The sequence below is a fragment of the Trichoplusia ni genome, chromosome 2, assembly GCF_003590095.1.
Source record: "Trichoplusia ni isolate ovarian cell line Hi5 chromosome 2, tn1, whole genome shotgun sequence".
NCBI classification, from domain to species: Eukaryota; Metazoa; Arthropoda; class Insecta; order Lepidoptera; family Noctuidae; genus Trichoplusia; species Trichoplusia ni.
This window is the reverse complement of record NC_039479.1, coordinates 4,555,455-4,577,262: the sequence shown is the minus strand read 5'-3', so window position 1 is coordinate 4,577,262 and position 21,808 is coordinate 4,555,455. Positions and strand designations below refer to the sequence as shown.

At 34.9% G+C, this 21,808-nt stretch overlaps 1 protein-coding gene across 1 annotated transcript in view; it reads left to right on the top strand.

Annotated features, from left to right (window-relative positions):
- LOC113501433 (Down syndrome cell adhesion molecule-like protein Dscam2) overlaps positions 1-21,808 on the top strand; it is a 182,756-nt gene that overhangs the window by 111,578 nt on the left and 49,370 nt on the right. Inside the window, exons 3-4 of the mRNA XM_026882565.1 lie at positions 3,276-3,394; positions 20,762-20,960. Coding sequence (XP_026738366.1) covers positions 3,276-3,394; positions 20,762-20,960 — 318 coding nt within the window. The remainder of the gene's footprint in view (positions 1-3,275; positions 3,395-20,761; positions 20,961-21,808) is intronic.

Genomic DNA, 21,808 nt, shown 5'->3' with positions numbered 1-21,808 from the left:
GTATAGTACCGTAAACAAAATATATATTCAACGAAGAACAAAAAAAATATTTAAAAGAAAACATACGAAGGAATTCAATCTGTACATAACTTCGTTCCATTATATTAATAAGATCGTAATTGAAACTTACAGGAAACGCCACATCGGCTCTCTTTTATAATTTCCTTTACAATATATTAACAGTAACATATTTCAGTTATATCCTCGATCACTGTCGGATGCCTATCCTGGCGTTCGTCCTAGGCTGAAAGCTTCGGATGCAGATACGTTCAGTCTGCACAGCTTCCGGCAATACGTATGTGTACTCACGGCTTTGTTTGCTCTCTACACAGTTAGCGCCCTATAGCTGTTGCTCTGTAGTTACTTAGAAAATAGAAATAAAGGTTTTGTGCTGGATTTTCAGTTGTTAATTTTTTGTGAAGTGAATTAAGATGCAAAAATAATTTAGAACAATAATGATGACACACCTTAAAAAAATGTTGATTACTTTAACGTATAATAATAACCTTAATAGCCGTTTTTACTGGAAAGGGTCTTACAGGAAAGAAAATATTAATACATTGACTAATTTCAGTATTTTAATTTTTTTTTCTTTCGACCACCCAATTTTTTTAATATTCTCGGAATTATTAATAGAAAGCTCTCTTATATGATATATTTACACAGTATAATAATATATTAATAAGTTAAAGCTACCTCCACCAAACTGTATTTCGAATGTGAAAGATTACTATGTACCGAATGCACTGAAACCATGCCTGCATAGGCACGTGGTATGCAACCCACACGAACACACATTACACGAGTTCCCACAGTAATCCGGCCATACAAATAATCACATTAATTCCCGACGCCTGCCGTTCCGTTTCACTTCAATTCGTTCATTATAATACGATTAGTCAACGGGGATGCGACGGAATATGGACGCGTTGAAGGAAGAGGCATTAAGCACCCGTAGAATGGATTTTTCCATTCGGTATCTCTGATCTAATTGCTGATATATATAGACAGGACTGTTATGTGTGAAATAATTATGGAATTTTCTGTGGCTAATGTGATATAATATTGGCCAACGCTTTGATATGTGCGTGCCACTATTAAGAAAGTACGAGTTTATATTGGGATATACATTAAATTATTTAAAATAGTATCATTATGAGCATTCTTGCGCTTCTATCGCATTAAGTTTGTAAACACATAACCTTAGTAGAGTTTTAAATAATTAAAGTTGGACAGATTTCAATCTTATTTTATAACTTACTTCAAGATACATTTTTCATTTTATCGTATTCCATGTAAAAACCCAATATATTTTTTTATATTTTACCTGGCACAGACAGACAAAGATTGATGAGAATCTGACAGAAAAGATTGGTGTCTGATTCTCTTACTACGCGTATGAGGCTACGAGGCTAAGGCTCTTCCTTTTACTTGTGCGTTCTGTGAATGCGACAGAGGCCTACTGCCTACATCTAAAGGTACATGAAGACAGGCAGCAATCGCGGTTGTCGTGAAATTAAACGGAAATCGAACACTGCGGCTTGCGGTCGACTCTGACTGAGCCATTGTGCCAGACGGGGCCTAGCGAATACCTTGTTTCGCAGTCTGATATCTACCTAGGCATAGTACGATTTATTGTATACCAAGGTTTGTAATGCCCTGAAGATAAAAATATATGGGAATAATTGAAAACTAAATAGCTAACTAAACTGTATATAATCACTGCTGCAATTCCATGGCGTACAATAAAGAACATTCTAATCTCATCTTCGAATATAATCCAGAGAGAAGAGCGTCATCCAATTTTCCCTTTATATTTCCATACGCAAATTTTTTGGAAGTTTTTCAGCAAATAACTACTAATTTGATTTAAAAAGCAAAGCACATTTATTATTTCCCCACAAAGTACCTATTGCCAATTGAAAAGGAATGAATATCATTATTCACCTAGTCGACAATAATTTGATAAGTAGTCATCGGATACACAGTTTAATTAAATAATTTACCTACGATCCATCAATCCACTAGCACTGAATTCCTCTTAGTCATTGACAGCCGGTATGTTGCAAATTAATTCGGTAACACTAGACTTTGGCCGTTAATTACTTCGCGTCGGTGTCAAATTACTGAATTCAGTGTTTGTGCCATATTGAGTATCGAAAGCTCTCGTTACACTGGTTTTATTACACAAACACCGTTCAACAGAATCGTTAAATTGTGAATTTTCGAAAAATTAAGTAGTTTCGTCCATAAAAGCAAATGTATCATGGTCAAATGGTCAAACTCGCTCGCATCCATCCCTCGTGTATTGTAAAAGACATTATTAAGTTCAAAATGGGATGGTAAGTTCCGACGCGACAAAACAACTTTGAACATAATCTTGCAAATGTTTATTGATGTCGCCATTTCAGAACTGGGTCCAGTAACATTACTTCTAATGCCATACAAATACCTCAACAGGGCGGCATGTAGAGTAGCTACAAAAATTGTTACGACCTTCGTGTCACGTTAGAGTCAGCCAGATTCGCTCCCTGGGGCTCTCTTACATTTTCAAAGCCTCAAATGACATGCGCGAAGTACGAAAATACTCTTTTAATGCGGACTTTGGGACTTTATTCTATTAAGGGGCTGACACGACGTGCTTACAAACTTGCCTTAAGTTGCTATTATACGAAGCCGAAGAAGTAGTTAAAGTTTGCATAGATAAAATCGATAGGTGAAGTGCAAGTCGAGTGGTCCTATCAAATGCGGTTGTTTAAACCGATTTTATCGTTTTACAAATGTACTTAACGGAGCTTCGGTCGGTTAAACTTCAGTAATTTACACAAAGTAGTAAGAAATAGGGAGAAAATTGCTTTTAACTGTGTGGGCGTTTAGTATAGATTCGATAGGAAAATGGAACGTTATTTGCAGAAGATCTTCGTATTTTTTATTATATTATTTAAGAGCTACTAGTAATAAAACTGATAAAAGCAAATTGTATCAGCATGTAGAACGTCAAGCCAACCTAAAAGTTATATCTCGTAACAATACCTCAAACTTTCGCAATCTAGGTCTGTAAACAACAAATCGAGATCAGTCCTTATTGAAAGCCTTCACAAACAATAAACAGGATCTTTCCTCCTCATTATCAACTTAACAACAACATCAAATTCCTGAGGGTTTCATAACTGAAAGTCCACTCCACTTTTGAGCATCTCCTACAATACGTTTCTATCCCAACCTAACATGTTAACGCACCTACAATAAGTAAGAACCTCTTTGTTTTGTTGCAGCAGTGCAGGCGTCGCCAGAGCCGCGGCGCGCGCCCGCCATATTGGAGCCGCCGCACCATGTCGACTTCACCAACGACACTGGTGTGCTGCTCAGCTGTACCACCAGGGGAGACTACCAGGTATTCACACTTCAGCGTCGTTTTCCGAAAGGGTAACCACGGTCACAGTACATACCCATGTTCCTTGAGGGTTTAAATCAGTAAAAGTCTGGCACTCCCGTCTGATATCACTCAAAGCAACATGAAATCCAGATTTGGAGGAATTTCCATCCGAAAACGTACTTGTTAGACTAATTACGCATCATAACCCTTCTCTTCTGGTGCTTGTTTTCCAAGCTATATTAAGGTCAGTGTAAAACACTCTGAGGCTAAGTGTTTAGGTGTGTTCACATTGTAGATCCTTGCATATAGGAGTTACAATTATAGGCATGCCTTGTGAGCTTGTTGCAATAAAGAACCCACAAAGAATCAATTGTCTCTTCATCTTCCGTTAAATAATTGTAGCGATTTCTTGTAAAAGGGAAACGTGGCCACATTTACCTATATCCATAAGTGACGCTGTAAGCGCACTTAGAAAGGACACACTTAAGCGTTAGCGGCTTTTCAGCTTTTCTGTTGTATGTTACGTGGAGGGTGCTACGTCATCTTTCCAATTCGCCCTTTCAATATAACTTATCACATCTACAAAACTTATTTGAACTTGTAATTTCATACAAACATGTTTGGACCCAAAACTTTTTACACGTGTACAATTTCTGATGTCCTTATGTAAAGTTTGGGAAAATTTCAAAATGATAATAATAATTTCTACTTTACTTTGACGAAATTAATTTCAGAAATTTTAATAAGAAAAGGATTTTGAACCTTGTCTGACGACGAAAATTTTCATTTTATAACCAGATGTAATTATAAAATTAAAACAAAGTCCCCTTTATAATCACATTATTAATACTTTTAACTCTTTAGAAAACAAAATAAAATGAAACGATGTTAAGACCCAACAATGCTCAACATTTTAATCCTATTACGCAAATGGTTTTGTTCCTGCTAATGTAATAAAAATAATAACGAGTTTTCCAAATAAGTCACAGAATATTGTCATTTTCAACGCGACCGTAATCACTTATTGTCAGGTGAGGATAGTCATTTGTCATCCGAAGCTTTGCCAATAAAGATGAACGATGTTACATGTAATTGTTCTAACGGTATCTGAGAAAAGGGCCTTTTCCCTATGCTAAAAAAACATACTGACAAAAATCACATACGAAACTTCGTCGAAGGCATATTATATTTTATTAGGACAACTTCATATTGCATAATGCCATCCATCGCGGGTTGGATCACACGAGAAGCGTGTAACTAATGGAGTGAAACGCAATAACAAATTGGAGACAGTGGGCGGCCTAAACGGAATATTCCCCAATTTGTTTCCTCACCCGTAATTCTTTTGCAAAAGAATAAACAAAATCCATTTTGGGATGATATTCTATCGCCCCTTCCCGACGTCGTTGAGATATTTATGTCAACTTGACCTATTTACTCAATCTTTTCTTTTCCTAACTGAAAATATGTTACAATTATGTAAAGGAAGAGATAAAAATAAACACTTTTGGCATCGGATTTTTGCTTGTAAGAATGCTTTTACTCTAATCATTCCTGTCAATATTATATTTTTATCCTGTTGGTAGTACTTTAAAACGTGCAGAAAAAAAACAGGTAGCTTTGTATATTTAATCAATTGAATTTGGCCCGGTGTTTTGCAGCGTTGTTTTCGGTCGGAGCACCAGTCACTGGACGGACGCAATGAAATTTGTTGAGCAATATTTTAAAACGTCCATGTTAAAAGAATTGTTCAGTTTTAGTTTTGACCGTTTTTTATTTTTGTGAGTTGTATTTTTTGTAGGTTCAATTAATAAAATTATACCGGACTTCAATTTTCAATAGTCTTTGGATCGAGGTACAGTTTTACGTTATAAGCATATTTGAGACTGATTTGTAGTCAAAGGTAAAAATATTTACTAGACAGAATTCCGGCCTTTTAGTTAAGGAAAAAAAGAAAATCCGAGTTTGCATACATGATATCTATTCCCATGAAAATAAGCAACACGCAATAGTGTGGCACCCCGGGCCTTGTTATTTTGTTTCGGCGCAGGTATTTCCCAAGAAGCGCATATCATAGATGAAATATAACGCGCCTCTACTTTCTACGCGCCAATCTGATTTAGTATTCACAAACCCGCTCTCCCAACTCAAATATAAATAAAGTTTTTCCATTCGGCAGAGTTCGGAAGTTTACGGTAGCGACCCACGGGGAAATAAAGATATGCGTAATGGCCGAGTGTAGCGTTCGGGTTTCGTCGTTCATTATCGTAATAAGTCGTGTTCAGCGGCAGATGGGTGCCAGATGCTCCCTTATTCATGACTTAGTTCGCGAGTCATGTATTATCTGATATTATGACGTCAAGTACATTGTGACCTAGACTCTAGAGCTTAGTTTATTTCTTTTTTATTTATAAGAGATTTCTTACTTGTTGACAGCGATTCCGGCTATAAGTATTTCAAATTGAATGCCAGAGGGTATTTTTAAATCATAATGTAGTTCCTTTTTTCAGAAATTAATCAAGTAATAATTAATTTTTGTACGCGTATATTTTGGAGCCCGGATAACGCGGCAGAGCGATCAATAACCCCATTCTACGTCCAATTACCCACTGGTTATCGTCACACGTAACACCCTATTGTTATGACATGATAATGTGACTTTGATAGTATCAGGCGATGACATTAATGGTTTTGTAAGGGACGGTAATACGGGCACTACCTACATTACAAGCTTTCAGATGACTCTCCTTTTAGTTCCAAAGTAAAATCCTCGGGTTCGACTAAATTTCATTAAAACTACGCAACTGTTATCAATTCTTATTAATGAAGGAATCTTTACGGGTCTTTAGGTATACGAATTAAAGCAAAAACTCGTCGGTTTCTCGAATGCTCCGCAAAGTTTTCACATTCAGTCGGAGTTTGGCGGAATTTGGCTGCGAACGTTCCCCCAGGATTTTCGTACCTGTTCAATGTGGTACCTGCCAGAAATTCACGATTAATTTCCTAACTTTTCATTGTAAATATTATTTGATGGCCGTTTTAATGGTGGAGTGCTAAACAATTAATTAACGGAACGTCAATTTAGATTTATGTGCGTCTATAAACTGAGTTAAGTAGGATAATGTTTTTGCAACACTGACCTAAATAAAATTGGACGGCCCCTAAAAAAGGGGTTTAAAAATTATATTGTCCTATACCTACCTCTTATCCCGTTAAGTTGATACGACATAAAACACAGAAATAAAGCCGAGGATACATCATTTTAATAACCCGTCAGAAATACGCAACGTCAGCCAGTTTTTTAGAAAAAATATTATTTTTAAACACGAAAATACGGGCGGTAAAATCTGTTTATTAATGAAGAGGGTGTAAAAGTGTGAGGCAGTGAACTCGGGGCGCGACTCGGGCTAAACAATCGGTGAATGCGGGTCACAGATGCCGGCAGAAAAACTAATGAAGTACCCACCGGCATGGTGCTTTTAAGAAATTGAACTACTATTGAAATGAAGACCGTACTGATGGACGTTTTTTTCATTTCTGTTAATAGCATTGTGGACTCATGATAGCGTTTTTTTTGGGAATTAAGTGTCGTTTAACGACGGCCTTTTTTATAATTATTGTCAACTCATAATGTCCCATTTCTTTGCGTGATATATAATAAATCAAATCGGATCGATATTGGCTTTATGCTCCTTGTTTTCAATCCTCAATTTGTATGTAATTCAATATTCAACGAAAAAAACAAATCAGTGCTTTTAGTTCAACAATGGAAAGTTACAAATGCAATCACCACGCTTTGGGTCCCAATTAAACTAGTACAAGGAACCTTTGTTTTGTTTTCATTAACAGTTTGGAGTTGTAATTGTGCTCCAGCTATCGAGCACAAGCGAAACTTCAAACAGTTTAAAGCGACTGACCATTCCAAGTCCAATGTTGACTACGTTTAAAATTAAATCTTATTAGTAAGTATTCATAGTTGAAAATCCGCAAATATGATATTCCGTACAAACACGATGCATTTTGCGCAGTCAGACGCTCCCAGCTTAGTCTGGCGTTTTTTTAAAATCGAGACAGGATTTCCCCTGCGATTCGACTGTGAAATGTATGCAGTCCAAAAACACTCATTTGTTTCTTTACATAATGGAAGACATACACAAATATTTCACTTCCATTGCTCTGCATTCCTTTGTAATTGAAATTCGTACGGAGCAAGAGACTGTAGACGCATTTCATATTTCCTTAGCTTCATTACGCAAATTACAGTCACAACAAACGCGACGTATGCAGATAATATTGCAGGAATACACTCAACAAGCTCAAAGAGGAACGAACCTAATGTGTTTATGTTGTGAACAAGTAATCTTATTACATTCGTGGAACTTTATACTGTCTCTGAGTGTAGGTTTAACTTTTCATTATATAATTCAAAGAAGAACGGCGTAAATTTAAAAGGGTACTAGACAACTGATTATATATTTAATTTAAACCCAGACACGAGAAAAAAGATCGAGCTCATCACACAAACAGTCCTGGATGAGAATTGAAACCACAACCTTCGGCATAACAGTCGATTAGTCGATTTAAACTAAGATGATACTAAATTCTTATAAACTTCTCCAAGATCAGAAAATATTATGCTCATATCGTAAAATCAGTAAGATGCTTAATATCGGATACTGTTTTATAAGAATTTTAATTTTACTAAGAAAATCGAAAGTTTTGAGGCGATATTTGATTATGATTTTTGCCTGTCTGACTGTAAAGGTTATTTTGGATTACTTGCAAGCGAAGACAAAGCCAAGATCCATAGTATATTAGTTATAAAACGCGAGGTAAAACGAATAAAGACATGATGGCTTACTTGTCTAACTTTCGAAAGAACAAAATGTTACTTAAAGTGCATGGCTCAAACTGTGGATCCGAACTGCTAAATTAAGAGTCACTATCTAACTTTACGAGACTGTCATGGAGCACTTAGACTAATAGCTAAAGGCACTGGGGGCGGTAACCTCAAGGCACAGACAAAATTTTGGTCACTTAGAATAAAATTACACATTTGCTTTTAAAAATGGATAATCCACGCAAATTGCTTAAGTGCAGGAACCTTGTCACATTAAGGACAAATTATGTCATCCTTACTTCAGAAACCGTTGAAGTTCGACTCCAGACCAACCAATATACAACAAAAGCTAGCCACCCATCAAGTTTTTGACCTTGCTTACCGCTGCTTAACCGCGACTTTAATTTTTATTATTTGTTCATTAATCAATAATCATCGGTGAATATTTAACAAGTCTTGTATAACAGTTTTCAAAATACAGCTACAGATACCTACAGCCCCGTTTTTACACTTTGGAAAACCCGTACAAACGGCTTGCACGAAACATGTACTGTCAAATTACTGCACAAACATGGCGGCAGGTCTGTTCACAATTTACACAGATTATAAGCCTCCTTTGTACGTTAGGTTTGAAGACACAGTTCCTTAGTATCTTCAACTTATTTCCCGTCCGCGGCAAACCTCTTGAACGTCTGTTTACACCCGAGATTGTGTTTCAACTCGGCATGTTACAAGTCGTATCTCAACTACTTATTTGTTTAACAACTTGTTTCGCTATCTCGTTCTTGGTGCAAATACTATTAATTAACGTTTCTAAAGTTGCACACACGCCTCTTAATTGGGAGAGCTCGAAATGTAAAACCCTATTGTTGGAATTTCATCGAATTTCTACAGTTGATAATAGCCATCTGAGTTGTATTAAAGTTTATTGTTTAAATGGAGCAATGAGAGACGAATGTAATTGCAAAAGTTTTCGAAACACACCATCTTTCTCCTTAAATTGATCCTATCAATTCTTCTCCAATACAAGTACCTCTGAAGAAACCTTACGCGTAATTTAAATTGACGTTGATGGCTCAATTGATGTACTAATGGTATTAGTTGGAATTAAATCCATCATAATTACGAATCCTGAACCGAAACTCGTCTTGTGAGGAAGCCTTTTGAAATTTCACGATATTGGATCGTTTTGAACCAATTCAGTCTTTTTTAATTGCGTGGGAACTCTACCAAGGAATTTGTTAATTATCGAACTATGTAACCCAAACACAAAACCTTAGTCAATAAGATTAATTGGAGCTTACGTATCTAAGCTATTTATCTTTAATGTATCTATTTAGTATTGCTGCCATGGACTAGACTGTCGTAAACACTTAAGCTTTACGAGAAGTATATAGAGTTTGAAGCGATACGGAAAGGGGGTCGTTTTACTCCGTCGTCACGTCTCACAGTAACGTACGGGTTAAAAACTGCAACATTGCACTCAAAGTGAAGGGTAACTGAAATAAATCGCGCGTTTTATTTCTTCTGAGTGCTTAAGAAATATAGACGACAATGTCTAGAATTGAAAGTGCGTCGAGTTTTTAAGGAAATTGGTTTGTAAGGCTTAGCATAAACATAACTTGGTAGTAAAATCCAGTCTTGGTTAAGATTTGTACAGTTTTAATAATACGTAATCAGAAACAGTTCTCATAATTTCATGTGGAAAAACTTCGATATAAGGTTTGCAAAGCTATTTTGGGCATGTTTTAATCTAGGAAACTTTGGTAACATTGTTGCCCAAAATTGTGCCTACGTGAGGACCTCTCCAAGTAAATTAATAAATATAAAACCTCATAACAAGTTAAGCCTGAAGTATAGAAAAGTGCGGCAATATAAGTTGAGAACTATAAGAACTATGAGAGCTCGTATTGAGGACATCATTGGTCGAGTAGTTTTCTCAATCGCTATTTGCTGAGGGCTCCCGTCGCAATACCCTAATGCAAATACCGAACTTATTTCAATTTTTCTCCGGGAAAATTTCCGAGAATTCTCCACTGGTCTTTATTTCTTTGGCCAGCCTTAAGATATATGTTCGTAACGTCTACCAGTAAATTGAACTTGCGCGGTGGATTTAACAATAGCTAACGTCTTATTTGTAGGTCTTGTTTTTTGCGGGCTTGCCGACATGAAAAATGGTGTTTTGGTTTGACCTCGGATAGCCTGTTGCTAGTTATTTGGTTTAACGAGAGCGTTTTTCGTCTAGTTGTATATATATACAGTATATTATTTGACTACAAGATATTTATGAATTTGTACGTATTAAACATTTATCTTAGATCTTTTGGTAACAATTCATTTTCAGATAGAACATTATCAGTGAAATTGCCTTCTGTCTAGATCTCATTAATATTCTCGTCTCCGTCTTAATAAAAGCCAACATGATATTCAGAGCAGTAATAAGTTCCGCTGGTCCCATTGATATCAGGACTCCATTCACGAAGTCATTTCTTGTTTTGTTATTTAGAGTTCTGCGGGAGCAAGAAAACCTCGCCCGGCTAATGCCGAGGGCGGGTTTCTTGAACTCTTTACGGCCGGCCAGTCCCTCCAAACAAAGCCCAACTTCATCAAAGCTGAAAGTACAAAGAAAAATATAAAACTTGTAAGTTTCAAAGGGATGATCCTTTTATTTTCCCTTTTTGTTGACTCAAAATGAAATACCCATGAAGTATTGTTGGAAGTGTTAAAAGAAACAAATCCTATTAAGAGATCTGGTTTTCATTCTGTCATATTAGGGGTGATTAATGTTGATAGGGTGTGGTGTTGTGACCCGCCGACCACAAGCGTGGGAAGGTCTGACAAATAAGGGCCCCAGTTTAATCCGAAACTAGTCGGATTAACCTGAAATTTGCACGTGTGTGAGCATAATAAATATAAATGTCACTCGGTTAGCCATTAATAATCATATACATTTAACATTTGTAACTATTTCCTTTCAATTTAAATTCAAAACAACAATTCTAATAAGTCTTTAGTATTATCAGGCAACATTTTCAATCATAATATATAAACTCTCGATAAAGTGATACCTGTTGGTAGAGTTCCAAATCAATCTTTTTGTTTGTCGTTCTTCGGTTTTCATCACAAAAATGCTGAGACGATTTCGTCTCACATCAACTAGTCAACAACATTCGTTGGAATAATACTCAGAGATATTTCTAGACTAACTATGAGAAAAATAGGGTACTTAAGCAAATAGTAACAAAGTTATCGAGATAATATCGCCGTCACTCCTCGTGAGGAAGTTTGTGATAAATCTTAAAAATAGGTAAGTTGTTATGAGCATATTAAAAGCAATAACGTAACTTGGAACCTTAGCAACAGATTGTTCTAAATATCCTTATAAACAAGTGTATGTTTAATATTTAAGAAACCCTCGACTTAGATTCAAAAGTTCTCGCAGTATAGTAGTAAAGCCTTTTTATTTGACTACCACTTACTTCGCCCCATATTATTGAGACAATCTTGAAACGATTAGGTATCATTAAACATAGCTTAGAATATTCACCACTGCCAATAAAAAAAAAAAACTCAAATCGGTCATCTTTTAAACATAAACACCCGATATACCCGATAAACAGGCATGACAAACTTATAAAAAAAACTCTTTTTGGGTCGATTCTTAAAAATAAAATTAGCTTTGAATTCACTGCTAATTTGTAACTAATGCATTTGCTGTGAGTTATTTGTTCTGTCTAGACAATACATGGTGAACTTTCGACCCAAACTTGAGGAGAACACATCTGAGTAGATTGAAAACGTCTTACGTCAGAACATAAGACAGTGTACCTCCCTTTACCTGTACACTCAGCTTTGAGAAGCCAATTATTCACAGGAACTCTTGTATGTCTAGTACTACAGTGGGTAGATAACACCTTTGTGCAATACAAGAATTACGTCGAACGGAAGGTTTGAAAATTAGCTCTCATTATTAGAATGTAATAAAAGAGTGCATGATGAATAAGTTTTACGTGTGCCTCATTAGTGCCATTAGAAGTGTGAAAATTCGATGTATGTGACCAGAAAGCCACCATACAATACTTAAGTACAAGAAACAATCTCTGTATCTTTGAGAGGAAGCTTCAAAATGAGACAGTTACTTAAGTGATTATAATGATCACAGTAAAAACCGCCAATAAGGTGAATTTTTTTTTTAAATTTTCGACTTTATCTCAATCCTTTCACCCGTTTAAGAGCTATGATGGGACAGAGAGGAACATTATACTTGCGAAACTTATAACACCCCCCTCATCTCTCTTCTCTTTCAAACATTAAACTGTATCCAAATCAATGCCAAAGACAGACAATCAGACACAACCACATAGCTTTCAAACCTATAACACCCCTCTTTTTGCCTCGGGAGTTAAAAATGTAACCAAGTTGACTTTATGTATAGAATTTATTTCAATTTACATAGTAAAAGAAATATTCTTCCACTTGAAATTGCTGAGAACTGTTAAGTCCTTCCTGGCTATTGGCAGTTACTAAGCTTAAGTTTAGTTAAAGCGTTGTGGTGACAGGGTTAACACAATCTACTGTTGCCATCGTGAACCGGACATTTTCTGAATAATAGAATCGATTTGTCAACGACACTCGCTCTGACCCTAGCTTGCAACAATAAGGAAATACAGTTATTTGTTTTCTTTTTATGTATTCGAAAATCGAATTATAAACTTCAATTTAGTTTGAGATGGCCTGTGATAGTTTAATCTATTCACCGTGATTTTTTAGTCGTCTTACAAAAGCAGCTCAGTTCCTGTATCCAATGACTAGAACACGTTCATGATAAAAAAAATAGGTATTTATGAGATTTGAATAAATTTAAAATGCAATTTTTATTCAATATTATGACGCAATTCGTAGTTTTTTAGAAATACAGCTTTGTTCCGAGAGCGGTCCGAGCCTTGTAACAATGGTGAGAGGCGCGGGCGGCGGCGTTTTGATCATTTTTAAGAGTATTTTCAGATTTCTCGTTTTAAATTTTTCTTCGTACTTATTATCTTAGTTGATGATAAAAAAAATATAATCGCGCCTAGGGGTATTTTACGTCGGATACATGAACTGGGCTCCTTCTGTAAGACGACTAAAAAATCACCGTGTATACTAATATATAACGCTGAACAGTTTGTTTGTTTGTTTGTTGGAACGCGCTAATCTCAGGAACTACTGGTCCAAATTGAAAAATTATTTTTGTGTTGAATAGACCATTCATCGAGGAAGGTTATAGGCTATACCATCACGCTGCGACTAATAGGAGCGAAGATATAATGGAAAATCTGGAAAAAATATTACAGGTATAAATCATAACTTACATCTTCTAACCACGCGGACGAAGTCGCGGGCAAAAGCTAGTTGGTGATGAAGAGAATGGAATAGAAAAATATGAAGTGTGATGAAAATTGATATTTTTATGAAAACATACTTAGTGGGTACTATTGTCAGGTTGGAACACAAAAAATAATAGTATTACGTTTAAGTACATGGTCTTACCATCGGGACGTGTGAACGTGTAATGAAATTGTTCGTTTGAATTCTGTATTCTCGAACGGTTTTGATGATAATCTTCTAATATATAAAATTCCCGTGTCACGATGTTAGTTACCGTACTCCTCCGAAACGATTAGATCGATTTTTATGAAATTTTGTATACATATTTTTTTTAATATGTGGCATTGAAAATACATACAACTAGAAAAAAAACATATTCGGCAAAACAACGATTGCTGGGTGAGCTAGTTCTACTGTAAATTTTGGTTGTAGAACTTTTAATAATAATTTGGATAAAACAATTCAAGGTATTTTTATCTATATACCAACAACCTGTAATATACACGGAATATGGTATATAAATCGTTTATTGTTATTTGTGAGATTTACTGACACACAATTTTGAATAAAATGTCAATGTTAAAATTTTAATTATAAAACGTTATCAACATGACTAAAATGTAATAATATATCTACATTATAAGCGCTTTTGACATAAGAAACAAATATAATAACTACATATTTAAAACACTCGCGTTTCACATACCTACACAGAACAGAATAAAGTTAATACGAAACTTAATTAGCTAAAGTTAATTATGAACTAGATATTAAAATTAACTCATGCAAATTAATGTTATTAGTAGCTGTAATATGAAATCAGGTATCGTTTTATCTAACACTCATTATTACGTGGTTGCCTTTATTAAATTTATGTTCAACGTTTTAGGTTTTGCACTATCGAATTAATTTATGAATTCAACTTCGCTCTATTTATTTGAAATGTTATTGTTTAACAACAAAAGCTTACAACCTATTTGAAATAAAACTACTGAACTAAATTTCAAGAAATTTGTATCAGACCAAATGACAGCTATATCATGGTAGAAAAAAATATCAACAAAATCAGTTCATTCGGAGCGAAGTTCTAAGGTACAAACAAAAACGAACCGTATTATCTGTACTCTATACTAATATATAAAGCTGAAGAGTTTGTTTGTTTGAACGCGCTAATCTCAGGAACTACTGGTCCAAATTGAAAAAATATTTTTGTGTTGACTAGACCATTCATCGAGGAAGGCTTTAGGCTACAATAGGAGAGATACAATGGAAAATGTGAAAAAAAACAGGGCAGGTATAAATCATAACTTATATCTTCTACCCACGGGGACGAAGTCGCGGGCAACTGCTAGTATTATATATTACCGTATTCTAAACCGATTTCGAATCGGTGTATTATTAGAACTGGACCTTTCTGAAATCGGTTTAGAAAACGGTAAGTAGCAGTTTATATCCGCCACTACCTGTCATACGAACTAATTTTGTTTAGAAATTCGTAGGAAAGCTAAATAAAAAAAAAAACATCGAATTAACTCTGACAAAATGCTTCGTGTGAAACAGGGCAACATGAGCTGACGGCACTGCCCCTTTGTCGGTCTGACCTCTTAGATAAATTGAAAACCCCGAGCTTTGTGCATCACGTGTGGAAAAGGTATCGAGAATAGAAAGTAATGAGAGACTCGCCAAGATTATTCCTATGATACATCATTTACCAACGGAAACAGAATTGGCGTATGAATAAAATCTTTTTCAAGCTTAGGTAATTTTTTGATGTTATAGGGAAAATAAATTAATAGATTTAAAAATCTAAAAACCCCCGTTTTTAAAAACCCTTTTCCAGACGTTTTTATAGTTGTAGATTGCATTATTTGAAGCTACCCTGAAAATTTTAGCCTACAAGCTTATTGAGAAGTGCCTCAATATTGCAAAATTGCAAAAATCCAACCGTAACGACAAACAAACAAGAAAGTGAGTTTATAAAAACGTGCTAAAATATAAAGATCATTGTTCTACAATCATTTGTTTTACAATTTATACACGATAGAACAGTCAATAAATAGATTATGGAGTCTAATGCTACGCTAATAATCTTGCTTTTCAACAAGTTTATCTTCGCAGTATTACTTCAATAAGTATATTTACTACCTACTTAAATATCTAGCTGTACTTAGGGAATGTGGGCGTACTAAAGGGCCCTTCCTGCCTACACCTACATATTTCTTAGGATTCACGACATAGGAATATACGTGGAAGCTAATGCTACATTCCTACTTTAGTGGCATGTATAACGAAGACACGTGGGGGTGTGTGATGTATGCGATGGTTAACGTCACTTATAAACCATTGCCATAGTTATAGCCTTGCAGTATAAAGAGATGTTGAACTCTAGCTTAATGTGGTATATAAAAACGTTTTTTATATTATTTTAAGACACCACCTACAAACGACGTTTATTTTTTGAGCTAGTCTGTATTCAAAATATTTCACACTCGCGGTGACCATAGATTTTTTTTATTTTTGGGCTTGTAAGTTTAAGACGCGAAAGCAAGATAGAGTAGTATCTGACGTAACGAGAAGGTAAAATATTAGTAATTATAATCTTTAAAGGTATTGTATACCTTTTCCACAAAAATAAATGACTCATATCTACATTTAGGATAGAAGAACTAAAAGTACCCTAACAAAATATCAAATGTGCGTACTTTCCCCACTTGACTCCAAACAACCTCCACTTACTCTCACAACAAAAGAAAAACACACCTTTGAACTTTTTAAATGCGTCGTAAAAATAAAGAGGCATAAAAATTAAATAGAAAAACATAAAATAACTTTAGGGAATAATAAAATACCTTCGCAATAAAGTTGTCAAAGGCCAAACTCGACGTCGACATATCAAACAATGTGACGCAACCTAAAAATAACAGCGGGGAACTGAAACAATCTCGAATTAACTTGATACTGTCGAAATATGAATAAATAATCTTAAAAATCGCCAAATGTTGTTTTGCCTAATAAATTATTTCTAGTTGTATGTATTTCTAGTGCCCCATTATAAAAAAAATAAAAACAAAAATTTCGTCCAAAAAATAAAATATATTTTTTTAGTGTGAGCAACCCTTAAAAGTGGTATGAATAATAGATGTTGTTCTATTCTCAGACCTACCCAATATGTATACAAACTTTCATAAAAATCGGTACAACCGTTTCTGAGGAGTACGGTCACTAAAATCGTGACGCGGGAATTTTATGTATTAGATAAGAGACACGTTTAATGTATCTTCAATATGTGAAAATAGGGTTTTGTTTAGTTAAAGGTAATTTTTATGTACCCATTGAAAGCTATCGTGAGATGGGAAAAATCTCACTTCTTAAATTCGATTTCAGTATAAGTGACTATTCCTATTACCGATGCCATTATTGAAGATATTAAAATATGTTTCGGCTCACTGGACCATATCAGACAATTTTCTTATTTCATATTTTGTAAATGTAGGTAAAGAATTTGTTTCATCCTTTAAAACATAAATCACGAAAGAAATTGAATGAATTTTAAATTCAGACAAATTTTACCTGATCTTGGTTTCTCTAATATCAATTTGTGGCACCTACTAGATGCACATTCTACATAAGTTGGGAATTCACGTGTCAGAAAGCAGACGCCAAGCCGTTAAATATTCAGGGTCTGAGTCTCACCCTACTCACCCCGCTAAACCTAGACACAACACAAAACATCATTACCAAGGAAAAACGCAAAAACAAAAACTCCCTTGAAATTATTTAATTAATTAAGAAGAATTTGTCTTTTATTTAATGAAACGTGCTTCGAATAAAAGGTCGGTTTTAATTAAATGAGGTTTAAACTTCTTTTCAGAGAAGGAATTTTACATAGAACGCAAATAAGTACAGTTTTCGAGTAGCTTTTTGACTTATTTTGTTTTGCAATCTTTTTTCTCGTTTGACGTCTGCTACATAAATGGTTAACACAAAGTCTCTGGCTGTTTGAATAACTCAGTACTTCACTGGAAAAATAGATTATTTTAAAGTTATTATTACAGTAAACATTAGGTATTTATAGTTTAATTTTATTAGTGTCAAATACTATCTCTTCATTGTAAGTACGAAGGGCAATTCACCAGCAGCATGTACATACATATACGCAACTCACATTAAGTAACCAGAAACAGAAATATTCAAAACCTTTCTCTAAACATTCCATTCTTATTGTTTACAGTATTTACCCCAAGAATCACGGGCAACCGCACAACATAATCGTATATTTTTACAACAACGCTTCTTATTCCAATGTTACTTTTTCTGCTTCAACAAAGACACTGAAGTTTTCTGCTGCAAATGACAGAAAAACAACAACGATACTGTCGATTATCTGCAGCTGCAAGTACTGTGTTGTAACCAAGACTTTGTTTAAAAACCATGCAGTGTTACATTCAGTAAAGACGAGGAGCGAGTTACAAAAATCAATCATAATGGCTTTGTTATAAAGATGATGTGTACATAATGTAAATATTGAGTCGTTAGTGTAAGTCACAATAGATCTTTTAAACTATTTTAGTTACAATTTATTACAAATGTTATTTAAAACAAGTTTAAGAAACAAACGCAAGCTCCGTATTCCTTAAAATTTCCTAAGAAAGGGGAATAAATAACACATTGCAGTGCCTCAGACGGTAAAGTAATAGATTCATGGGTTGTCCAGATCATGGTTCATTGAAATTTCCAAGGGATTCCATAGATCCGGTCAGTTAAGACGATCTGAAGACGCAATCCGGTCTCCAGGGCAATCGTTCTCTCCGCCAGTCATCAACAGCTCTCTACAAGCTGTCCTAAGGGTGAACAACTGTATAATTGTATTAGCCGACTATTATAACAGGTATTGAACAAAGGAGAGGTATGGATAGTTGTTAACTAAGTTGCAGACAAATCATCCGTGATACTTGTTGGTAGTAGTTTAGTAAGCGTTCTAATATTTGCTGGAAAGGATTGGAAAACTTGAGATGAAGTCGCAAAAACAAAAAAAAACAATCATTATCTATCCTTTAAAAAACTGATATTTTAGTTTTAGTCTCAAAATTCAACATCAAACACGGCGTATAAATATCAATTGGCCTAGATAATTTTAATTTATTGAACACCATAAATTTGATTTGAATATGCTTGCGTGAAAACTTTCACACGTCCAATTTCATTAAAAATTTACAGCGAAATAAACAAATAAATTATTTCTTTACGAAATCAGTGTTCACGTCAGTATGAAATCAGTGAATTATATTGAAATAACAGTGAATTAAACACGAGGCCCGAAGAGCTCCGGCCGTGTCGGCGAGTCGGGTGTAATGTTACGGAAAAATGCAAATTCGCTGCCAACGCAGAACTACTTGCACATATATTATACTTTCACCCACTGGTACATTAACCTTTGAATGTTTAAGATATGGATGCAAGTAGTATATTTTGTTTTTAGCGGTTCGCGCCTACAGGTACTTAGACTCTGTTGCCCATCCAGCGCAGTATAGTGTCAGCCAGCAAGCTGTAATTCATGAATCTCATAGCACTGTTGAAATTTTCCCAAAATATTAATTTCAGTTAATTTTTTTCTTTCATTAGCTTGGTAAAAAGTGATTTTATATTACTGAAATGCATAGGAGTCATTTAAACAACAAATCATTATAAAAACGATGCCGTTAGGAAAAGTATTAAAAATAATGAAAACAGTCATGTGTATAATCAGAAATACAGGTAAAATTTTTAGAAGGTAAAACAGTAATCTAGTAGGATCAATTCACGTTAATTGACATTGTAATAAGATTATCACATATTATCTCTCTATTGACAATCATTCTATGAGAAATCAAACAAAAATGTATCCCACAAAACCATTAAGAGGGTACAAAATACAAAAATAAAGAATTTAGAAAGCTGCAAAGCGAAAAACATCTTCACATAAAACACACTTCTGACTAGATAACTTATCTAAATGTTTGTAAAGAAATATTTACTTAAAAAAACAAGGCTAGAACGTACACGGAGATACGCGAAAGACACTCGAGGGATGTAAATTCGTAGCTTATAGCGATCTTGAACATGCCCCGGAGTAATATAAATAAAACGTTGTATCGTATTAACTGTCATGAAACCGACAAGTCTCAAGGTTTCTTTGTACAGAGCCCTACCATAATTTCTCAGTGTAACACCGTTGCAGCTGAAGAAGCGAGATGGTATTATACCCCGCGTAGATGCCATCACGTTTACACAGCTTTTTCAATTTTTCATGAAGCCTAGTACATACTTCTTTACTTTAAGAGCTGGTTTGACATCTTGTGGTTTACACCATAAATGTTTGTTAGGTTTCCATGGCATTCCATGACTCAAAACCTAATTTAAGATCTAATACTATACACGTCCCAATATAGCAGCATTGACAAGAAAGGTTTTAAAGATACACAGGCGTATTGCCTGTGTAAAAAGAATTGCTTCTTAAAAAAGTATTAACCGAACATTATTTATTGCATTATACATGATTTAGGAGTAGTCGGTATGAAAAGTCAAGAGTAGCTCTAGATTTGTATCGCCATTTAGATCGCCATCAGTATAGTTATGATTTCTGTACAATTAATTTACAAATCCAGCTGGTTTTACGCAGAACTGGACCAGGCATTCGTAAATATGATCCGGATATAACTGATTAAACGACGAAATTAATTCTGAAAATCCGTTCTGAAATACATTTGTTTTCCTGTATGTGGGGAACTGTTATTTTGAATTACTTCAAATATTTTCCAACATTTTGTAAGTCTTGTTAAATATTCAAAATATTTCAAGTGCTTTACTACGACGAGTATTTACTAAAAATACATTTGAGTACTTTTAGGAATATAATGTAACTGTCGACAATTACTTGTCATAAAAGTTTTAAGACTGTCATAAAAGATCAATCAATCAATTCAACAAATATTATCAAGGTCCACAGTTGGACATAGGCCTCCCCCAAGTTGCGTCACTATACCCGGCCCTCCGCCTTTCGGTCCCCCTTATTAATAATCTTTTCTTATTATAACAAATTATTTTTTAGAATCGAAAGCAAACTTTCTTTTAGCATCCTGGCCCTATTCTAGCACAAATTAGCTCCTTAAAAAATCTACAATAAATCCTCTTTGTTGCAGTTGGACTGGTTGTTAGCGGACAACTCTCTAGCTGGTTCACTGGCAGGTCTCCGGCGGGTGCTGGCCAATGGTTCGCTGGAGCTGCTCCCGTTCGCAGCGGAGCTGTTTAGGCGAGATGTGCACGCCACCACGTACCGGTGTCGAGTGCGGCTTGCGAGCGGATACGCGGTGCTCTCCAAGAACATCCATGTTCACGCCGGTAAGATACTAGTACTTTTTGGACGATGGATGTAGAAAATGAAATGTTTTATTGAGAGACATTGTGTTATGTATGTGATCTGCAAAGTTACACCTATGCTTATGTTAATTGTATAATTCGACTACTTCTTATTGAAGTAAAGGTATTGTGGACGTGAGATATCGTGTAATGCATTCTCTTCGGCATCTGCTTACTTACTGTCTTACTTAAAGATTTGTGGTAGATTTCCTGTGCTTAATTTTACTGCATATTTTTATAAAAAATAATAAATTGGCCTATCGTATTTTTATTTCATATAGTCGCGTTTTCGCAGCCATTTTTTTATTTGCCGACTAATAGACATAATGTACTAAAACATGACACAAAAACAGCAAGAAAACTTATAACAAGAAGTACTCGATACTTCAACCAAAAGAAATTCAATTCCCAAATAACATTTGGACGAATTATAAGTTTCAATAATAACTGAATACAAACAACAAACTAGAACTCGGTGCGGGCAGGCTCACCGCAATGAGAGTTAAGTTCTAACTGCGGAATATCTAACCAAATCTCCTGTGAATATACAGCCTAATTAATTACGTAAATGCATTCCTCTTTGTTCGTACATCTGTGCTATTAACTATGTTTACGCAGCTTTATGTATATAGATGCATTATTTTACCCACTAACGAATAGAACACGTACTTACGTAGTCATCGATGCGTTTTTATAAGTAATTATTACAGAAAGCAAAATGAAAGTAATTTTGAAATCCAAAATTTAAATAAAATCTTTTTTAATACGATCATTTTTAAGACCATTTTTGGTCGAAATTCATTCGAAAAAATCTAATAAATAATTGGTCA